The sequence below is a fragment of the Limulus polyphemus genome, unplaced genomic scaffold, assembly GCF_000517525.1.
Source record: "Limulus polyphemus unplaced genomic scaffold, Limulus_polyphemus-2.1.2 Scaffold2871, whole genome shotgun sequence".
In the NCBI taxonomy this organism is placed as follows: domain Eukaryota; kingdom Metazoa; phylum Arthropoda; class Merostomata; order Xiphosura; family Limulidae; genus Limulus; species Limulus polyphemus.
The window spans coordinates 45,201-61,109 of record NW_013668481.1 but is presented as its reverse complement, the minus strand read 5'-3'; the positions used below and the strand labels follow the sequence as shown (position 1 = coordinate 61,109).

The window sequence follows — 15,909 nt, the reverse complement described above, 5'->3', positions numbered from 1 at the left end:
TGTTGCTTTAAAGATGATTTGACATAAAACGGCTTAATGTCTCTTTGTACAAATATATCAATTGGTAATTTTATGTTTTCAATAATCTATGAAACATTTCTTTATATTGAATTACTAATTCAAACGACCAAGTCAGAATCAGAATTACCTTTTTAGTTCATTCTGATAAGTAACGCTTCTCCCTGGAAGAGTTCATTTAAAATATCTCTCAGACCAGCACCATTTATATAAAGCCTTTTAACGATCACTTTCTAGTTGTTAAAATTTAGTTTTTTGCATATTTCGACAGATGGTGCGATTAAAGAGTTTAGTGTGGTGTGGTTGACTTTCGCCTTAAACTACTTGGGAGCTATTTGCGTTAGCAGTCCATAATTTAGCAGTGATAGTTAACACCACCCACCGCTAACTCTTAGGTTACTCATTTATCAACAAATAATAGGATTGATCGTCACGCTATAACGCCTCCATGGCTGAAAGGGCAAGCATTTTCGATGAGAGGGATTGGAATCCACGAACCACAGATTGCGAGTCGAGCCGGGCTCCACTTAAAAAGGAATGATTTGGTTGAGTGTCAAAATACGTTAATATTTCTGTTTTAAAATTGTTAGTAGCTAAAGGAAGAAATTAATTTTTTTAAAAGTCAATCTCAAGCGTATACAACATATTTTTAAGTTAAAAAATTCATATTGTATATTAATCACATTTTTTCAACATGACTATTTCGTATTGAAACTGCTGTTTAGTTTTATTGTTGCTTTATGTCATTTATTGTTGTACGCCCGTAATTGGCGATGCTCTTTAATCTGGTTATTTGATTATGTATTTCATACAGTCAGTTGAATGAGTAGCCATGCGATAAGCCTAGTTTTAAGTTACATCTGTTTTATTTCTCGCAGGCTCACGGTGTGAAAGGGTAATCAACGAATGCGCCCGCCGTCCCTGCTCCTCCCAGAAAGTCTGTATTCCTACCACGTCAACACTCGGTTATATTTGTGAATGCCCCAGAGGAAAAGCAGGAATCTTGTGCGAAGATGAAGCAAGCATTTGCAAAGGACCGTTTTGTTACAAAGGTACAATTACTCTTCAGGACTGTAAACACAACACAAACTTATACCTCTACATACAATAGATTGTGCATGGCAGCATGTTAGTCAAGTAAATGTTTGTTATTAAACTATTCGTTGTATGCTAAACATCTTAATGCAAAACTTTTGTACCCAAATTTTTGCACGTCTCCTGTAGATTAGACCACCCCTTTTTGTTATATCGGTAACATGATTGGCACTCGTATCTTTTTTCTCTTTGTTCTATAGTCTAAGAGCTTAATTTTTCTCTTTTGCAATAAATTTTCTAAAAATCGTTAAGCCTTTCCGCTTCTTTCCAAACTTGTATCAGTACAGCAGCTATTGACTTCCCCCATACCAAAGCAACTCTGATAAATTATCTGTAATAATATATTTTCTCATGGAGACTTTCATATTGAACTATCTCAGAGAATCATTTGTCCTTTGATCTTTTGACCTGGCTACTATGTCAGGCTCATGTTTTAGTTCATCTAATAAAATTTTGCATTGTCACGAATTCGAAGGCCCGGCATGGCCAGGTGGTTAAGGCACTCGACTCGCAATCTGAGGGTCGCGGGTTCGAATCCCCTTCACGCCAAACATTCTCGCCCTTTCAACCGTGGGACGGTCAATCACACTATTCGTTGGTAAAAGAGTAGCCCAAGAGTTGGCGGTGGGTGGTGATGACTAGCTGCCTTCCCTCTAGTCTTACAATGGTAAATTAGGGACGGCTAGCGCAGATAGCCCTTGTGTAGCTTTGTGCGAAATTAAAAACAAAAAAAAAATCGAAATGGGTCGAAAGTGACCTAGTGGTGAGAGCGCCAGACTGTCTATCTGAGGGTCTCTAATTCGCGTTCCGTGGTCGCAAAATCGCACTCCGCACTTTAGTGCTGTGGGTGCATTATAAATGTCGTTGGCGGTGGGTGTTTTGGGCAAGCTTCCTTTCCTCTAGACTACCAGCTCAAAATTAGAAATGGCTATGCACTAATAGTCCTTTATAATTTTGCGAGAATACCTGAAACAAACAAACCCATCTCGAAGATGTACATCCCAGACTAGTCCTCGTGGGATTTGTTAACTGTTTACTTTTGAAGCTCTGCAGATTTTTCATCTATGTGATGTGATTTTATACTTTACCAAAGGACTCGTTATGATAGCTAATAAAATATCTTTTTTTGCTTTTCATCACAACGAATTTTTTAAGATCTGGACAGTTGTTACAAGTTGGCTTTCATTACTCTCTGGGTGTATTTCAAGTGTCAGCTATGCTTTTCCCAGGTGAATTTTAACACTCTCTCACTCCCAATTCGACCATCGACATAACACTTCCAACTGTCAAAGGCTTTTAAGCTTTCCTAGCCCTTCATTATCCGTGGACTCTTTTGTATACGTTCGTTATTTTGTAGACGTATTTCGATTCAGTCTAACTGAGGTGAAAAACATTAACAGGTATTTTAGTTATGACTGTATGTTAAACGTCAGCTCTGTTTAAAAGTTTAAATGATCATTATGTTAAGGAAAGTTCCTAATTAAGTTATTTATCCGTTGATTTTAAACATTTGATAAATATTTAAGTAAAAGTGCTAGAAAATTATTTTGACTACTTTCTAAAATAGTACACTAGTTTAGCTGCTTTTCTTAAGGGAAAAGGGCTTCTTCTTGTAGAAAAAAACAGCATTTCGTTTGGTGGAAGAAGTTTCGCCCAGTACAACCTAAACGGGCCCGTGGAGCATCATTTCGCTGTCCACTTACACGTCAGAACTGTCCAGACCACTGGGAACCTTATGTTCGCCGCTGGAAGAAAAGATTACAGCATTCTTGAAGTAAACTCTCATATAACAAGTAGTTAATTAGTTAATTCTTAAGATTACACTAACTTTCAATCTTTTTCTTCTCACACGATATTTTAAAGCAAAAGTAAAAATAAGTGTATTATTTTCTTCACACATATGTCTCCGGAACAAGACACAAACTAAGGTTCCCCCCCACCCCCAGGTAGAGTAGTAGTGCATTTTAGGATTTACAATGCTGAAATCCGGAGTTCGATTCCCCTCCGTGGACAGAGCGGAGACATAGTCTATTCTGAAGCATTGCACAAAACAACTAAATAAACTAAGGTATAGCGCTAATTAAAAAGTGTACGTGTATGTGCTTTAATAAACTAATTATATGGAATGATTATAATTTGAGAAATAACGAATAAAATAAAAAGTTCGCGCTAAGGAAATGGATAGAACAGTCCATTGTAACAATTCGCAAATATCAGTAACTGAACTGGGTCTTTTTTTGTTTCTGTGAAATGTTAAATGGATGTCTAGTGTTATTGGAGTCACCTATATACACACATATATCATTTAAACTTTTAATAATAAGCCCAAATATAAAAGGGACAATTGCTCTATAGCAAGAATGGATTTATTTTAATGTTAATGGCAATAATTTATTCCATTAATGAAATCGGGCGTGTATAGTGGTTAGCGTGTTCTAACTGTGAATTCGAGAGTTTACAGTTCGTGTCCCATTTCTTCAAACATTCGCCCCATACTTTGGGGTCATGAGTTCTCTATACATTGGCAATGAGATTCTACTATGAAGTCAAACAATAGTATCTAGAGAGTTGGCAGTTAGTACTGTTGACTAGCTGCCTTCGCAGTAAAAACACCCAATTTACTAAAACGGCTCAGAGATCTTACTCATTGAGCCTCAGCCACACACTTATGTGTTGCAATGATGTTAAATGGTAATGTGACTGAAAGAATAGTTATGTTCAATGTGATAATTAACAGCATGAATTAGTGTGCAGAAATAAAACCGTAAAGAACTTACTTTGGTCAAGGGGGGACAACCGATACAGCTTATCTGGGTCCGAGTTAGACTTTTAATTGTTTTTTAATTTGATAAAACACTTGTCCATCGAAGTTCTTGAAATATTTTTTTACTTTACACCATGATTGATTCAAATAGGTTAAGTTGAATTTCTTCTTCATGAGTGACATTTAAGTGAGATTTTGTTAAAAAGGAGTAAAATTAATTACAAGGGTTTCTACCAAAATAAGTACTATCAGTGTGAGCTTGCTATAATGAAAGAGAGGAATTCTCAAACAATTTGTACCGGGACCTAAAATTCATTGCTGCGACCCTGCCTCTGATAGTAGTTTTTTTTGTGTTTTTTTTTTCTTATAATGTTATAAAATTTTCTAGCATAATAAATATTAAAAAAAAACATCTCTAAGTAAACACAAATAAAGCCCATTATTATAGAATTCCTGTAAAGTTGAATTATAGTAAATACATTTTCGTTAGAGGGGCCGTTTAGTCACGCTTACCTAAAGTCCAAATTGAATCCTTAACCCTATGATAATTAATACAGCAGTGCTTATATTTAAAGCGAATTTTATGTTGTTAACAGCCAAACATTATATATAGATGTGCATATGTTATGTACTGTGAGCAATACTATATCTTTTTTTAAATAAAAATAAGTAAATTATACTACGGCTATTTGCATGTTAATCAAACCTGTTACTATAGGAACGTATAGAATGAGACTTACATGTCGAGAAATTGAAGTTCTGTCTCTAGTCGGTTTTTCATTATATGAAATCCTATATAAGGTACATTGTATTTTCAAAGAAAATGTCATGTTCAATTGATGTAACAATCCATTAGATTTTGTAAAGCTTCCACAAATTTATTTTATTGCTAGTTGTCATGGTAAAATGTAGGGTTTCAGTCCACAAGTATTATCAGCTAGTTCTGTAGTACCAGTATCAGAACGTTAAAGTGTGGAAAACATAAGACTTTATCCATTTTAATTCAACATGTTACACGGTTTGACGTAATATAACAGAAGACGTTTTGTAATGAACTGATGACTCCATATATTGTATTTTCTCTTCGTTATCCAGATGATCAATGGAGTTGTTCAATACAAGATGGATTTTGGTAGTGGAGAAGGTATTGTTCGTGTGGAGGACATCAAGCTGAACGACGGCACGTGGCATGAAGTCAAGGTGGATCGTAGAGGAAGCAGAGCGACTATCACTGTAGACGGCCAAGCTGAACAAACGGGAGCCGCTCCTGGCGTTCACGACTTATTAAACCTAGACGGAAATGACGTGTATTTCGGAGCAGAAGTCAGATCTCCGAGATACGATGACGTCAGAATGGGATTTATAGGATGTATGGACGATATTCGCATCAATGGAGTGGAGTTGCCTTTACACCTGAACGGAGCTGATAACATCCCCAGCCTCCGCAGGTAGAAAAATAGAACACCGTCACGAGTTTATCTCATTCTTTAACGTATAAAAACATTTCTTTTTTTTATGGATGCAGTATTTGGTTGTAGAAACATGCGAGTTGTATTGCATAAATACTTTTTAGGCTCTATTCAACACTAAGTTTTAATTAACTACCTAATTTTATAAACACCTGACATTTTAGTTGTATGGTATAAGTATCATCGGAAATATTTAAAAACGGCAATTCTTAATCAATTCACTATATAGATTTTTTTATTTTCTGTTGAAACAAGATTATTGTTAATTTTTATTTGATCTGCATTTACTATTAGATGTTTTTAGATATTATATAGTTTCTTTCTACTATTTAGGTTTGTGAATGTGGAATTCCGTTGTGGGGAATTGATTGATCCTGGGATCTGCGGAAAGCAACCTTGTTTACACGGCGGCACCTGTAAAGATAATGAGAGCTCTTTCACTTGTCTATGCTCGGCCCGTTATCTTGGTATTCGATGTGAAATAGATACAGATCCATGTGCCTCCAATCCTTGTCTCTATGGCGGTACTTGTAATAATTATACTAATGGTTACCAGTGCAAGTGCCTTCCAGGCTACAGTGGCAAGCGGTGTGGGTATGGTCACTTCTGTAATCCCAACCCTTGCAGTAACGGGGGAATTTGTGAAGAAGGGACTTACGGACCAGTTTGCAAGTGTCGGGGTTTCCATGGTGACAGGTGCCAACTAGATCTGGACGAATGTCAAGCTGAGCCTTGTGGAGATGGGGCAACGTGCATCAATTTTCATGGAACATTTCAGTGTCAATGTCAACCCAACATGACAGGCCCTCTCTGTACAGAACCTCTCTTTACCTCGTCCATCACATCCACAAGCATGAATACTACGTTGGAAGAAATCATTGGTATCGTATTAATGGTAGTGTTCCTTCTGGTTACCTCGATCGGGCTAGTGTGTTGCTGTAAACGTTATCACCGCAAGTGCCGCCGGATACAGCGAAGCGAAAACGTACAGGAAGACTCCACTGCAAATGAATTGATGGTAAAAAATTCAATGTTTCATCGAGATGATCCCAAACATATAACTAAGCTGTGTCCTCTGGAAGAGACTTCTTTCACCAGACCTGCAGTACCTCCTCGACCCAAGGTGTACACACCTACAATACAAGAGCCCTTCCACAATCTGATCAACGTCAGATCTTACGACCAAGTCACTGAAGACTTGGAAACATTTCCTCGATACAGCACAGCTTTTCCGCGTATTATAAAACAGCCACAAACAATCCGAAATCTGCCGTCGATCTCGAACCTGACGTCATCACACAGGTCCTCTGTCTGTAGCAACAACACGGATACAGAAGAAGGCCTGGAAGAAAGAGTCCAGAATGGTAAAACAAAGGCTCTCATTAAATTAAATGTCACTTCATGTATACATTTCGACAATTTATTCATTAATCGTAAAGCAATTATAGTTATGCACAGCTGATTAAGTTTGTTATACAAAAGGCAGAAGTGGCTTTCTGGTTAGTATTGTGTCAAGATTGTTTTTATTGCCCCTTTCTCAAACATTAACACAGAAAATGTCTATTGAAGCTTTTTTCATTTCTGGTTAAGCTCTCGAGAAAAGAATAGCCATACTTTTCGTTTTGGAATTAAATTCGAGCGTCGACTGAGTAAAATAATCTATAGACAGATTTTTTTATAACTATTTGAATTCGTTCTAAAGATGATCAAGCAAGAGTAATATATTAAGTAAAGTATGAACAATTACTGTTAACGTATAATCATTTTGTTTTGTTATTGTTTGTTCAGTTTATGTATTTATTTTTTAAACTTCTACATTGTTGTTGTTTTCGTAGCGCGAAGCTACACAGTGGGCTATCTTCGCTCTGTCAATCGCGGAGAATCGAATCCCGGATATTAGTGTGTAAGCTATAAACTTACCGCTGACTCACTCGGGGAAAATTGTTTGTTAGAGAGCATAGCCACATATATCGACCTGCTACGTTCATCGCAAGGAATCGAATCCCGGGTTTCAACGTTGTAAGTCCGTAGACTTACCGATGTCCCACCACGGGACCCCGGAGATACATTTCTATGTATAAGCAGAAAAAATGAGGACGTTGTATTTAGTGTTTTTAACCAGTAATTTCAAACAAATATAAGTGTTTCTATCAAAACAAATAGAATCAGAAAACTGATTATATAATATCAATTTCTGTTTTCTCTATATTACGACTAAGTGCTCTCTTTCTACTTTACATTTCGACTAGTAAATAACAGATTTTATAAAAAAAATTCATATAGAGTATTTATTTTTTATTTTACCAGATAACTGTGAACTTAAAAATGAAGAAAATCTTCATCAAGGTAAGAAAAAAATTAATTGTTTCACAATTTTCAAATTAATGTAAATTAACGCTCCAAAGTCCTGGTTTGGTTGTATGTCGTACAGTAATTGGTTTGTTTCCGTACTGTCTTGGTTGTTGTAAATGCTGTAGTCCTTGTTTGATTATATGTACACAACTTACTAATAATGAAATATAGACTCGCTCCAGAAACGATGTAGTTTATTTAAATAAACAAACATGAAATAAAGGGTAGAAGGTTATCATTAATGTTTCAACCAACTGCAACATTTAATGTAAAAACAGGGTACACATCGAGTTTACAAGATCAAAAACAGACCTGTAAGATTGTACTCCACTGCTGTTGAATAACATCGACGAGAGTGTTTCTAGAAGCTGGTTATTTGAGAGAGAGGATTGACCACACATACTCAATAGGGCACATATCTGGCAACGGAAGAACGGTAATGCCTAAACCTTCAAGTTGTCGTTTTGCGACTCGGTGAAAAAGCAAGAACCCAACCTTGCACGAATGCTCTGCCTTATCTCTTAGACTGGTTGAAGGTAGACAAGAAGAAGGACTTGCCTGAAGATTTTCATGCATCGAGAAGCAGTGACCATCTCTTCTCACACCACTTGCTGTGATCGTCCACTGGCCTTAATGGCACTCCACACCCGAACAGAAATGCCACATCTTGTAATGGCTTGCAGACAGCTTAACGAAAGGTCTTGAAAGGATAACTGCCAAGCCCAGGCGTGTCCACTATCTGAGAATTGTATACAACTCTGAACTCTTCGGAAAATTTACAATGCCCCAAAAGGTAACAGGGTGTGATAGCATTTGACATGACCACTGCTGTCGACTTACGATATTGCCTGGAGTGAGGAATGGCATCTGCCGTTGTATCCAATGCTATAAAAATAACTTCTGATGAAATTGGAGCAAATTTGCACCTGTACTGCAACAGTAACATCCATTGAAAGTGGGTCAATCTCCACACTTCATCTTCCAGCGCAAATAGTCCATTCTATTAGTTTTGGGCTCGGAGCCGTGCAAAAACTGCTGTTTTCTGACGTGATGGATCTGCATTGTCCGCTCTATTCAATGTGGACAGCAGTATTGTAAGTGACCTAGTGATTGATTTCTCGCTAACTTCGACCGCCCACACACCACCCAATTATATGACCTCGTGACAATATGATAAAATCCTTTCGTTCGTGGCATAGCTATTGGTACTCTGTTTTTATCAGTTATACCTGTATTTTATGTCAGGGTTATTTGACAATTACGTCACGGAGTCGATCGATTTGTATTATCAAGGCTGTTTATTCATTTATTAGTGGACTGTGTACTGGTTTGTTATGGCACTGTCCTCCTAGATGTAAATTATGGTTCCAGACCTTGTTTGAGTGTATACACTACAGCAAATGTAGACAGTAGTAGTAGTCTTGTTCGATTGTAAGTTCTGAAAAACTTGACTATTTCGTTTGCAATGCCAGGTCTTTACATTTATATATAACTAGCAGACGTATCCGTGCGATGCAGGGTAAAAAGTTTATGAAAGTTAACAAATCATTTATATAAGCTTATGGAGAAGGATCATTGTTTCGTTTTATCTTTACTGTGGTTTGTGGCTATTTATGCAGAAACCGGTCCAGATTGGTATGTAAATACCCTATTGCTATGTACATAGAGAGGGATATCTCCATTTACCTTCATACCATTAAGAGATGTATTTGATTTGTCTAGATAGTTAGTAGTACCTCATTAATGAACGGAAAACTAATTATATATATTATTTTTTACATGCTCATAGCAAGTTGTGTATATAATAAAGCACACACTGTTTATAGATGTTGTTATGAGGTGTTTATATCAATGAATAGCGAATCCCTCAACTGACTGATGGGACTTGGAAACAAAACTTTTAACAATTATGAATATAATTTTTTTTTCTCCTAAATATGCTAGTGGCAACATAAAGATTGAAAGTACATGATAATAAAATTATTTATGTCCACTGAGCTTGATTATTTTAAAAATATTATTCTATATTTTAGTTTTTTTATCGACAATATAAGTAACACGTAACTTAAACCCTCTCACTTAATACAAGTGTGTCTATCTTGAAAGTATGTATAAACAATGTGTGAAAATAAGATCGTTCACGTAATACAAGTGTGTCTATCTTGAAAGTATGTATAAACAATGTGTGAAAATAAGATCGCTCACGTAATACAAGTGTGTCTATCTTGAAAGTATGTAAAAACAATGTGTGAAAATAAGATCGCTCACGTGATTGATGGGGTTTGAAAACTAAATACTATTGTAAAATTAATGTTTGGCCAGTTATGAATATAAATAGTGTTTCTGTTCTTATCCCAAACATGCCAGTCATTACTGAAAGTACATAGACTGCATGTATACCACATGTAATAAAAGATGAAACTGGAGAAATCCCATCAGTATCTCTATTGGCCACCCCACTGACTGATCTATATTTAGACAACACTGGAATTATGAAATATCTGCATTTTAAAAGAAAAATAAATTTGTCTTGACACATTCCGAATCATTCCTTGTTGATTAAACCATATTTGACAGATCGAAACGTAAACACCTATGAGGAGTTAGAAAACTGTGAACAGTCCATAAACTATCTAACTATTATTATTATTATTAAACCATTAACAAAGTGATAGTTTTAATTCTATAACACCTACGAGGAGTTAGAAGGCAAATAAACAAACTTCTCTGAAATTATAGTAGGATTTGTAACTGTGAACAATCCATAAACTATCTAACTATTATTATTATTATTAAACCATTAACAAAGTGATAGTTTTAATTCTATAACACCTACGAGGAGTTAGAAGGCAAATAAACAAACTTCTCTGAAATTATAGTAGGATTTGTAACTGTGAACAATCCATAAACTATCTAACTATTATTATTATTATTAAACCATTAACAAAGTGATAGTTTTAATTCTATAACACCTATGAGGAGTTAGAAGACAAATAAACAAACTTCTCTGAAATTATAGTAGGATTTGTAACTGCGAACAATCCATAAACTATCTAACTATTATTATTATTATTAAACCATTAACAAAGTGATAGTTTTAATTCTATAAATCACATCAATTGTACACCACTATATGATGAACAAAACAAGGCCAAACAAAAAAAATAAATTAAATACACTGCATAAATTAAAGGGATCCCCAGGATACAGGCTATAATGTGGGATATAAAATGTGTCCTGGGTTTTGGAGGTAACTGCGGAAGTAGGACCCATATTTCGATGGAGATACACCGTCTATCAGTCACTTCGTTCGCCAGTCTCACGTGAAAAAAATTATAGAAAATCAAGTAAAATCATAAAAAAATACATTTGGAGTTATACTAGTTAGTTTAAATAACTTGGTTGGGATTTTATAACTCTATACCAGTTTAATTTATCTACAGTACTACTAATTATTTTAAGTTAGTGCTTTACTACTATAATGGGAGTTGGAATGCCAACCTCAGAAGGTAAGTTTATCTTACTTAACCCCAAGTGGTAGTACCTTATTTCGTTTTTATTTTTCAGTTTGCAGAGTATTCACCTTCCCACAACTGTCTGCAGGCAGTGAAAGGTGATATAGATGTGGGATTTCGTGGGCTAGAGCCCCCACATCTCGCTCTCCTAACTTGTATTTATTTTGATAATTTCATGTTTTTTTTGTTTTTTGTTTTTTTTTTGTTTTATTAGTTTCTTCGTGTGAGATTGGCGAACGAAGGTTAAGGCTGATAGACAGTGTATCCCCACCGCAATGTGGGTTCTACTTCTGCATTCACCTCCAAAACCTAGGACACATTTTATATCTCACATTATAGCGTGTACCCTGGGGATCCTTTTAATTTATGCAGCGTCTTTAATGTATTTTGTTTTTTGTTCGGGTTTGTTTTATTCATTTAAATATCATTTATTACAGGTTTGGATTTGCTGTTTTTAACGCAGTCCTTCCTTTTGATTTGATTTTACTTGAGTGTTTAAGCATTAATTTTCTATACATATGTATAACCAAAACATCAATAAGGTTCACTTGTAGATATGAATAAGAAAATACTGAAATATCAGACTTTTTCCCCCTTCTTTTATTAATTTCTTCTACCGGTTTCGTGACTTCAAAGTTCAGTCTTCAAGAAAGAGTTTTACTGAGAATCTGTAACAAAAAACATACAAATACTGCTTATAATAATAATAAGAAGAAGAAATATAATTAGAATATGATTTTAATTTAAAAAGAAAAGCATAGTGTCTAATTTTACTTATTTTTGAACATTTGTAATGTACTTAATTTATACATGAACTGTATTATATGTTTGTACGTTTGGAAAGTATATGTATTTAATGTAGTTTGTTTATGCTTAGTTTGTAGAGTGAACTTTGAAGCCACGAAACCGGTAGAAGAAATTAATAAAGGAAGGGGGGAAATTCTGATATTTCAGTGTTTTCTTATATATATAACAAAACCAGAATCTTTATTGAGAAATTCCAAACTAAAGCCATTATTCGTAACAGGTTTCAACAATGTAAATTTATCAAAAACTTTATGAATAACTACATATATAAGAACGTTAATTAAAAATCGTACCGTTTAGCAATGGTTTTAGTTTTCAATTTCATACTAGACATCTCGGTTTTGTTTTATATTTATAAAGTGGTGTTTTATTTTTTTCTGTTAATGTTTCCTTTTCCATATTTTCACAACTTACAAGAAGTAAATTATGTAAATAATGATAAAATGTGTTGGAAAAAAGAGAAATTGAACAAAGTAGTTAAGTAAAACGCGTATGCAAAGCATAATCATAAAATAATTTTTAGTGACTAAATAATTATCATAAAATGTTTATAGATTAAATATCGTTGCTGTTGTTATCTTGATATAAAATACTGTCTTTGTTTATCTTATGATGTAGATTTTAACATGGACAAAGTATACTCTGGAACAACCGTTTGCGCTCATCAGTGTATATCGTCAACTTCTCCGCTAGAGGGTGTTGTGCAGAGTCCAGATGGGGAAGTTCAGCTTGTGCCTAATAGCGAAAGTCATTATCACGCGTGTTTAGATCACAGCTATGAAAAATTGAAGTGTGATAACTCTGAAATCGAAGCTGAAAATGAAAGAACTATTCCACTTCAACCATGCCACGGTGTTGAGTTTTATACAGATGTGACGTATAACAACAAACATTGTACAGTAGCGCCCTCTTTAGAACATTCCAAAGATGATGTCTGTAAGGACTCGCCTCCCAGGGTCTGTCAGATACGTTGCGATCGTGAGTCATGCGCGTGCGTGAAAGAATCAGTTAGTGACTTATCAGATGACGACATAGTTTCTTACGGTTTTCCATCACAGGGGGGTCGAGGGTTCATGCTGGAATTAGCCTGAAGTCTTAGTGAACCCCATATCCACAAAAGTTGAGATTGGCAACCCAGTTCGAACAGTCAATTCACCCACTTTCATTTCATGTCTCACAATATCGCGCCAAGGTTCTGTGACGATGAAAAGTTTGTGGTTGTATACAACAGGCTTTCTTCTGTGTTGCCTGGTGTGTAAGTATGGAAACTAACTACTGCGTATACACCGCTGGAAATACGGAATGAATTACTAGATTTATAGAAACAGTTATTTATACTTGTTTACTGTAAATGCAGTTTATCAACTGAACGCTATTGGTTTGTTGTGACAGTGAGTTTTGTCTTGGCGTTCATATGTTATATTATTACTAAATATATTGTCAGATAAAAATACTTTTTCGTATTAACATGATTTTGTCTCTCTCTTTTTTTTAATTTTTTCCCTCCGTTATCAAATATCATAAAATCGCATGGTTTATAACGCCAAATTAGCGACATGTTTCAACGTAAGACCTTGCATGTTGTAACCCATTTGGCGAAATGGGTTATGTTCTTGTGCAAAAGTCTATTTAAGCAGCGCCCTACAACGGATAAAATATACAATTCAAATTCCGTTATACTCACTTCTTGCTAGAAACAATAATGAGCCAAATACGAGTAACGTTTTTAGGTAACACACTATTCTCAAGTTTCATCATATTGAATACTCAAAAAAAAAAGAAGTAAATCATAAAAGTTTTCAGTGAAACCGGGAAAAAAAAGTACCTTAACTACGTGGTACTAATAAAAATATTGCTTCTGCTGTCATAGTTTTGTCGATTTAAAAAAAATGTAACAAAAACAGCACATATATATAAAATGATGGAAATTAATTAAATGAGAAGAAATATAGATATATTTATGAAAACGTCTTTATAAATTGCATAATACATTTTCACCTTTTCTCGTCTTCAAAGATACACATGTACGCGTAAAAGCTTTCTCTTGCAAATCAATTGACAAAGAAAATGGCCAGACTGGCTGACAGGATTTTGAAAGAAGCAAAGCTGAAAACGCAGAAGTAACTACAGAAAAACAAAGTGTCTAATTTTAAGCGTATTAATAATTAGTCCAGCAACTGGTGTTTTATTATTATTATTATTTTCCTACTAACAACATAACATTCAGTCTAATTTTGAACATATTAATATCGAGTCCAGTAACTTAAAATAGTATTTACACAAATGATATTTTCCTTTTAAACAAGTATCCCCGGTGGGACATCGGTAAGACTACGGACTTACAACTATAAAATACGAGGCTCGATACCCCACGGTAGACATAGCAGATAGCCCAATGAGGGTTTGCTCTAAAACAAAAAAATAAACGTTTAAGCAGAGTCGGCTGTGACCTAGTGATCAGTGTGTCGTGCTGAGGATCGGAGAGTCCAGGCTGAATACATTCATCAATTTCAACTGTGGTCACGATATAAAAGTGACAATCAACCCCATTTTTTGGTTCATAATCTGTTTGTTTGAAGTAAAGCACAAAGCTACACCATAGGCTATCTGTGCTCTGCCCACCACGGGTATCGAAATCCGGTTTCTAGCTTTGTAAGTCCGCAGACATACCGCTGTCCAATGGGAGGCTCGGTTCATAGAGCCGGACAAATCTCTCGCGAATGGCTACCCACCCTCTGGTCAATAGTTCAAATGCGTGTACGGTTTTACCTGAACTCTAGGTATTTCTGACCTGACCTTTTAACACACTTACGCATATGGTTATGTTGAAATTGAAAATTCCTTTTTAACAAAAGAATATGAAGTTCAATTTTATTATTATTATTCTATATTCCCATTAATTCCTGGTATTCTATTAAGTTCTGTATCAAAAGTTTTTAAGTCCATTTAAAAGAGTAAACTGAACGAAATAATGTCGTCTCCTCATCTTTAAGACAAAAATGATGTAAGTAAAAACTTTAGTTAATAACTCAAAAAGATGTGAAATGTCAAATTAAGCTATTAACGTTTCTCTTTTTAACAGACATGCGAAAATAAAAAATATATATCTATCGTGAGATTTTAAAAACTCACTAGATGACGCCACTTGATGAAGCACGTTCACATTTGTTTGGTAAATATACACATTGTTATCGCAAAACAAAAGAAAAGATAATTAACGAATTATGAAATAACAAGTATTAAACGTCATGACAAATTTAAGTTATTAGGTTAGATTGTTCAATATTCAACAATCAGGCTGTGAAAGCTTAATGATACCTGCTTAGCGTAAAAGCGTTAAAAATTATATTAATTAGGAGATTGCTAAAACAAAAAAACACATCTGCTGGAGACAGAAGCTTAGTGGAAATGAAAAAAAAAAACATGAATACTAACGAACAAGTGGTTAATTACAATGTTAATTAAAAACTTTGTCACGAGGAAGATCAAAATTTGGTGTCTTTTAAAAATGAAATTTAAATATTGTCCACTTTTAGAAGTGAGAAAATATTAACATACATGTCATAATATGCCGTAATTTATTACTATAAAACTAAAGTCATGCCTGCTTCTGACAGCTAAAAAAAATTTAACAAATAAAGAAGGCTTAAGAATAACAATATCATAAAAACTCAAATATTGTTAATATAATTATAAATTAGTCAATAATTTGTTATCCGTTTACTAGGATATTTTATCGCCAAGAAACATTTAATTCCAAGTTTTATAGTAAACTAGACTACCCGTGACCCGTTGGGTCACCAACTATTCAGAAGTTATGAAGAATTCAAGCTAATTTCAATATTGCACTGAAATGAAGGTTTATTTTGAGATAATTTAATTAAATATT

At 34.8% G+C, this 15,909-nt stretch overlaps 1 protein-coding gene across 1 annotated transcript in view; it reads left to right on the top strand.

Annotated features, from left to right (window-relative positions):
• LOC106468096 (fat-like cadherin-related tumor suppressor homolog) overlaps window positions 1-13,459 on the top strand; it is a gene marked incomplete at its 5' end in the record, with an annotated part of 99,039 nt that extends 85,580 nt beyond the window's left edge. The window contains 6 exons of the mRNA XM_022396398.1: window positions 897-1,070; window positions 2,730-2,887; window positions 4,973-5,325; window positions 5,680-6,710; window positions 7,654-7,692; window positions 12,639-13,459. Of these exons, the coding sequence (XP_022252106.1) occupies window positions 897-1,070; window positions 2,730-2,887; window positions 4,973-5,325; window positions 5,680-6,710; window positions 7,654-7,692; window positions 12,639-13,111 (2,228 nt within the window). The remainder of the gene's footprint in view (window positions 1-896; window positions 1,071-2,729; window positions 2,888-4,972; window positions 5,326-5,679; window positions 6,711-7,653; window positions 7,693-12,638) is intronic.
• Window positions 13,460-15,909: the final 2,450 nt, after the last annotated feature.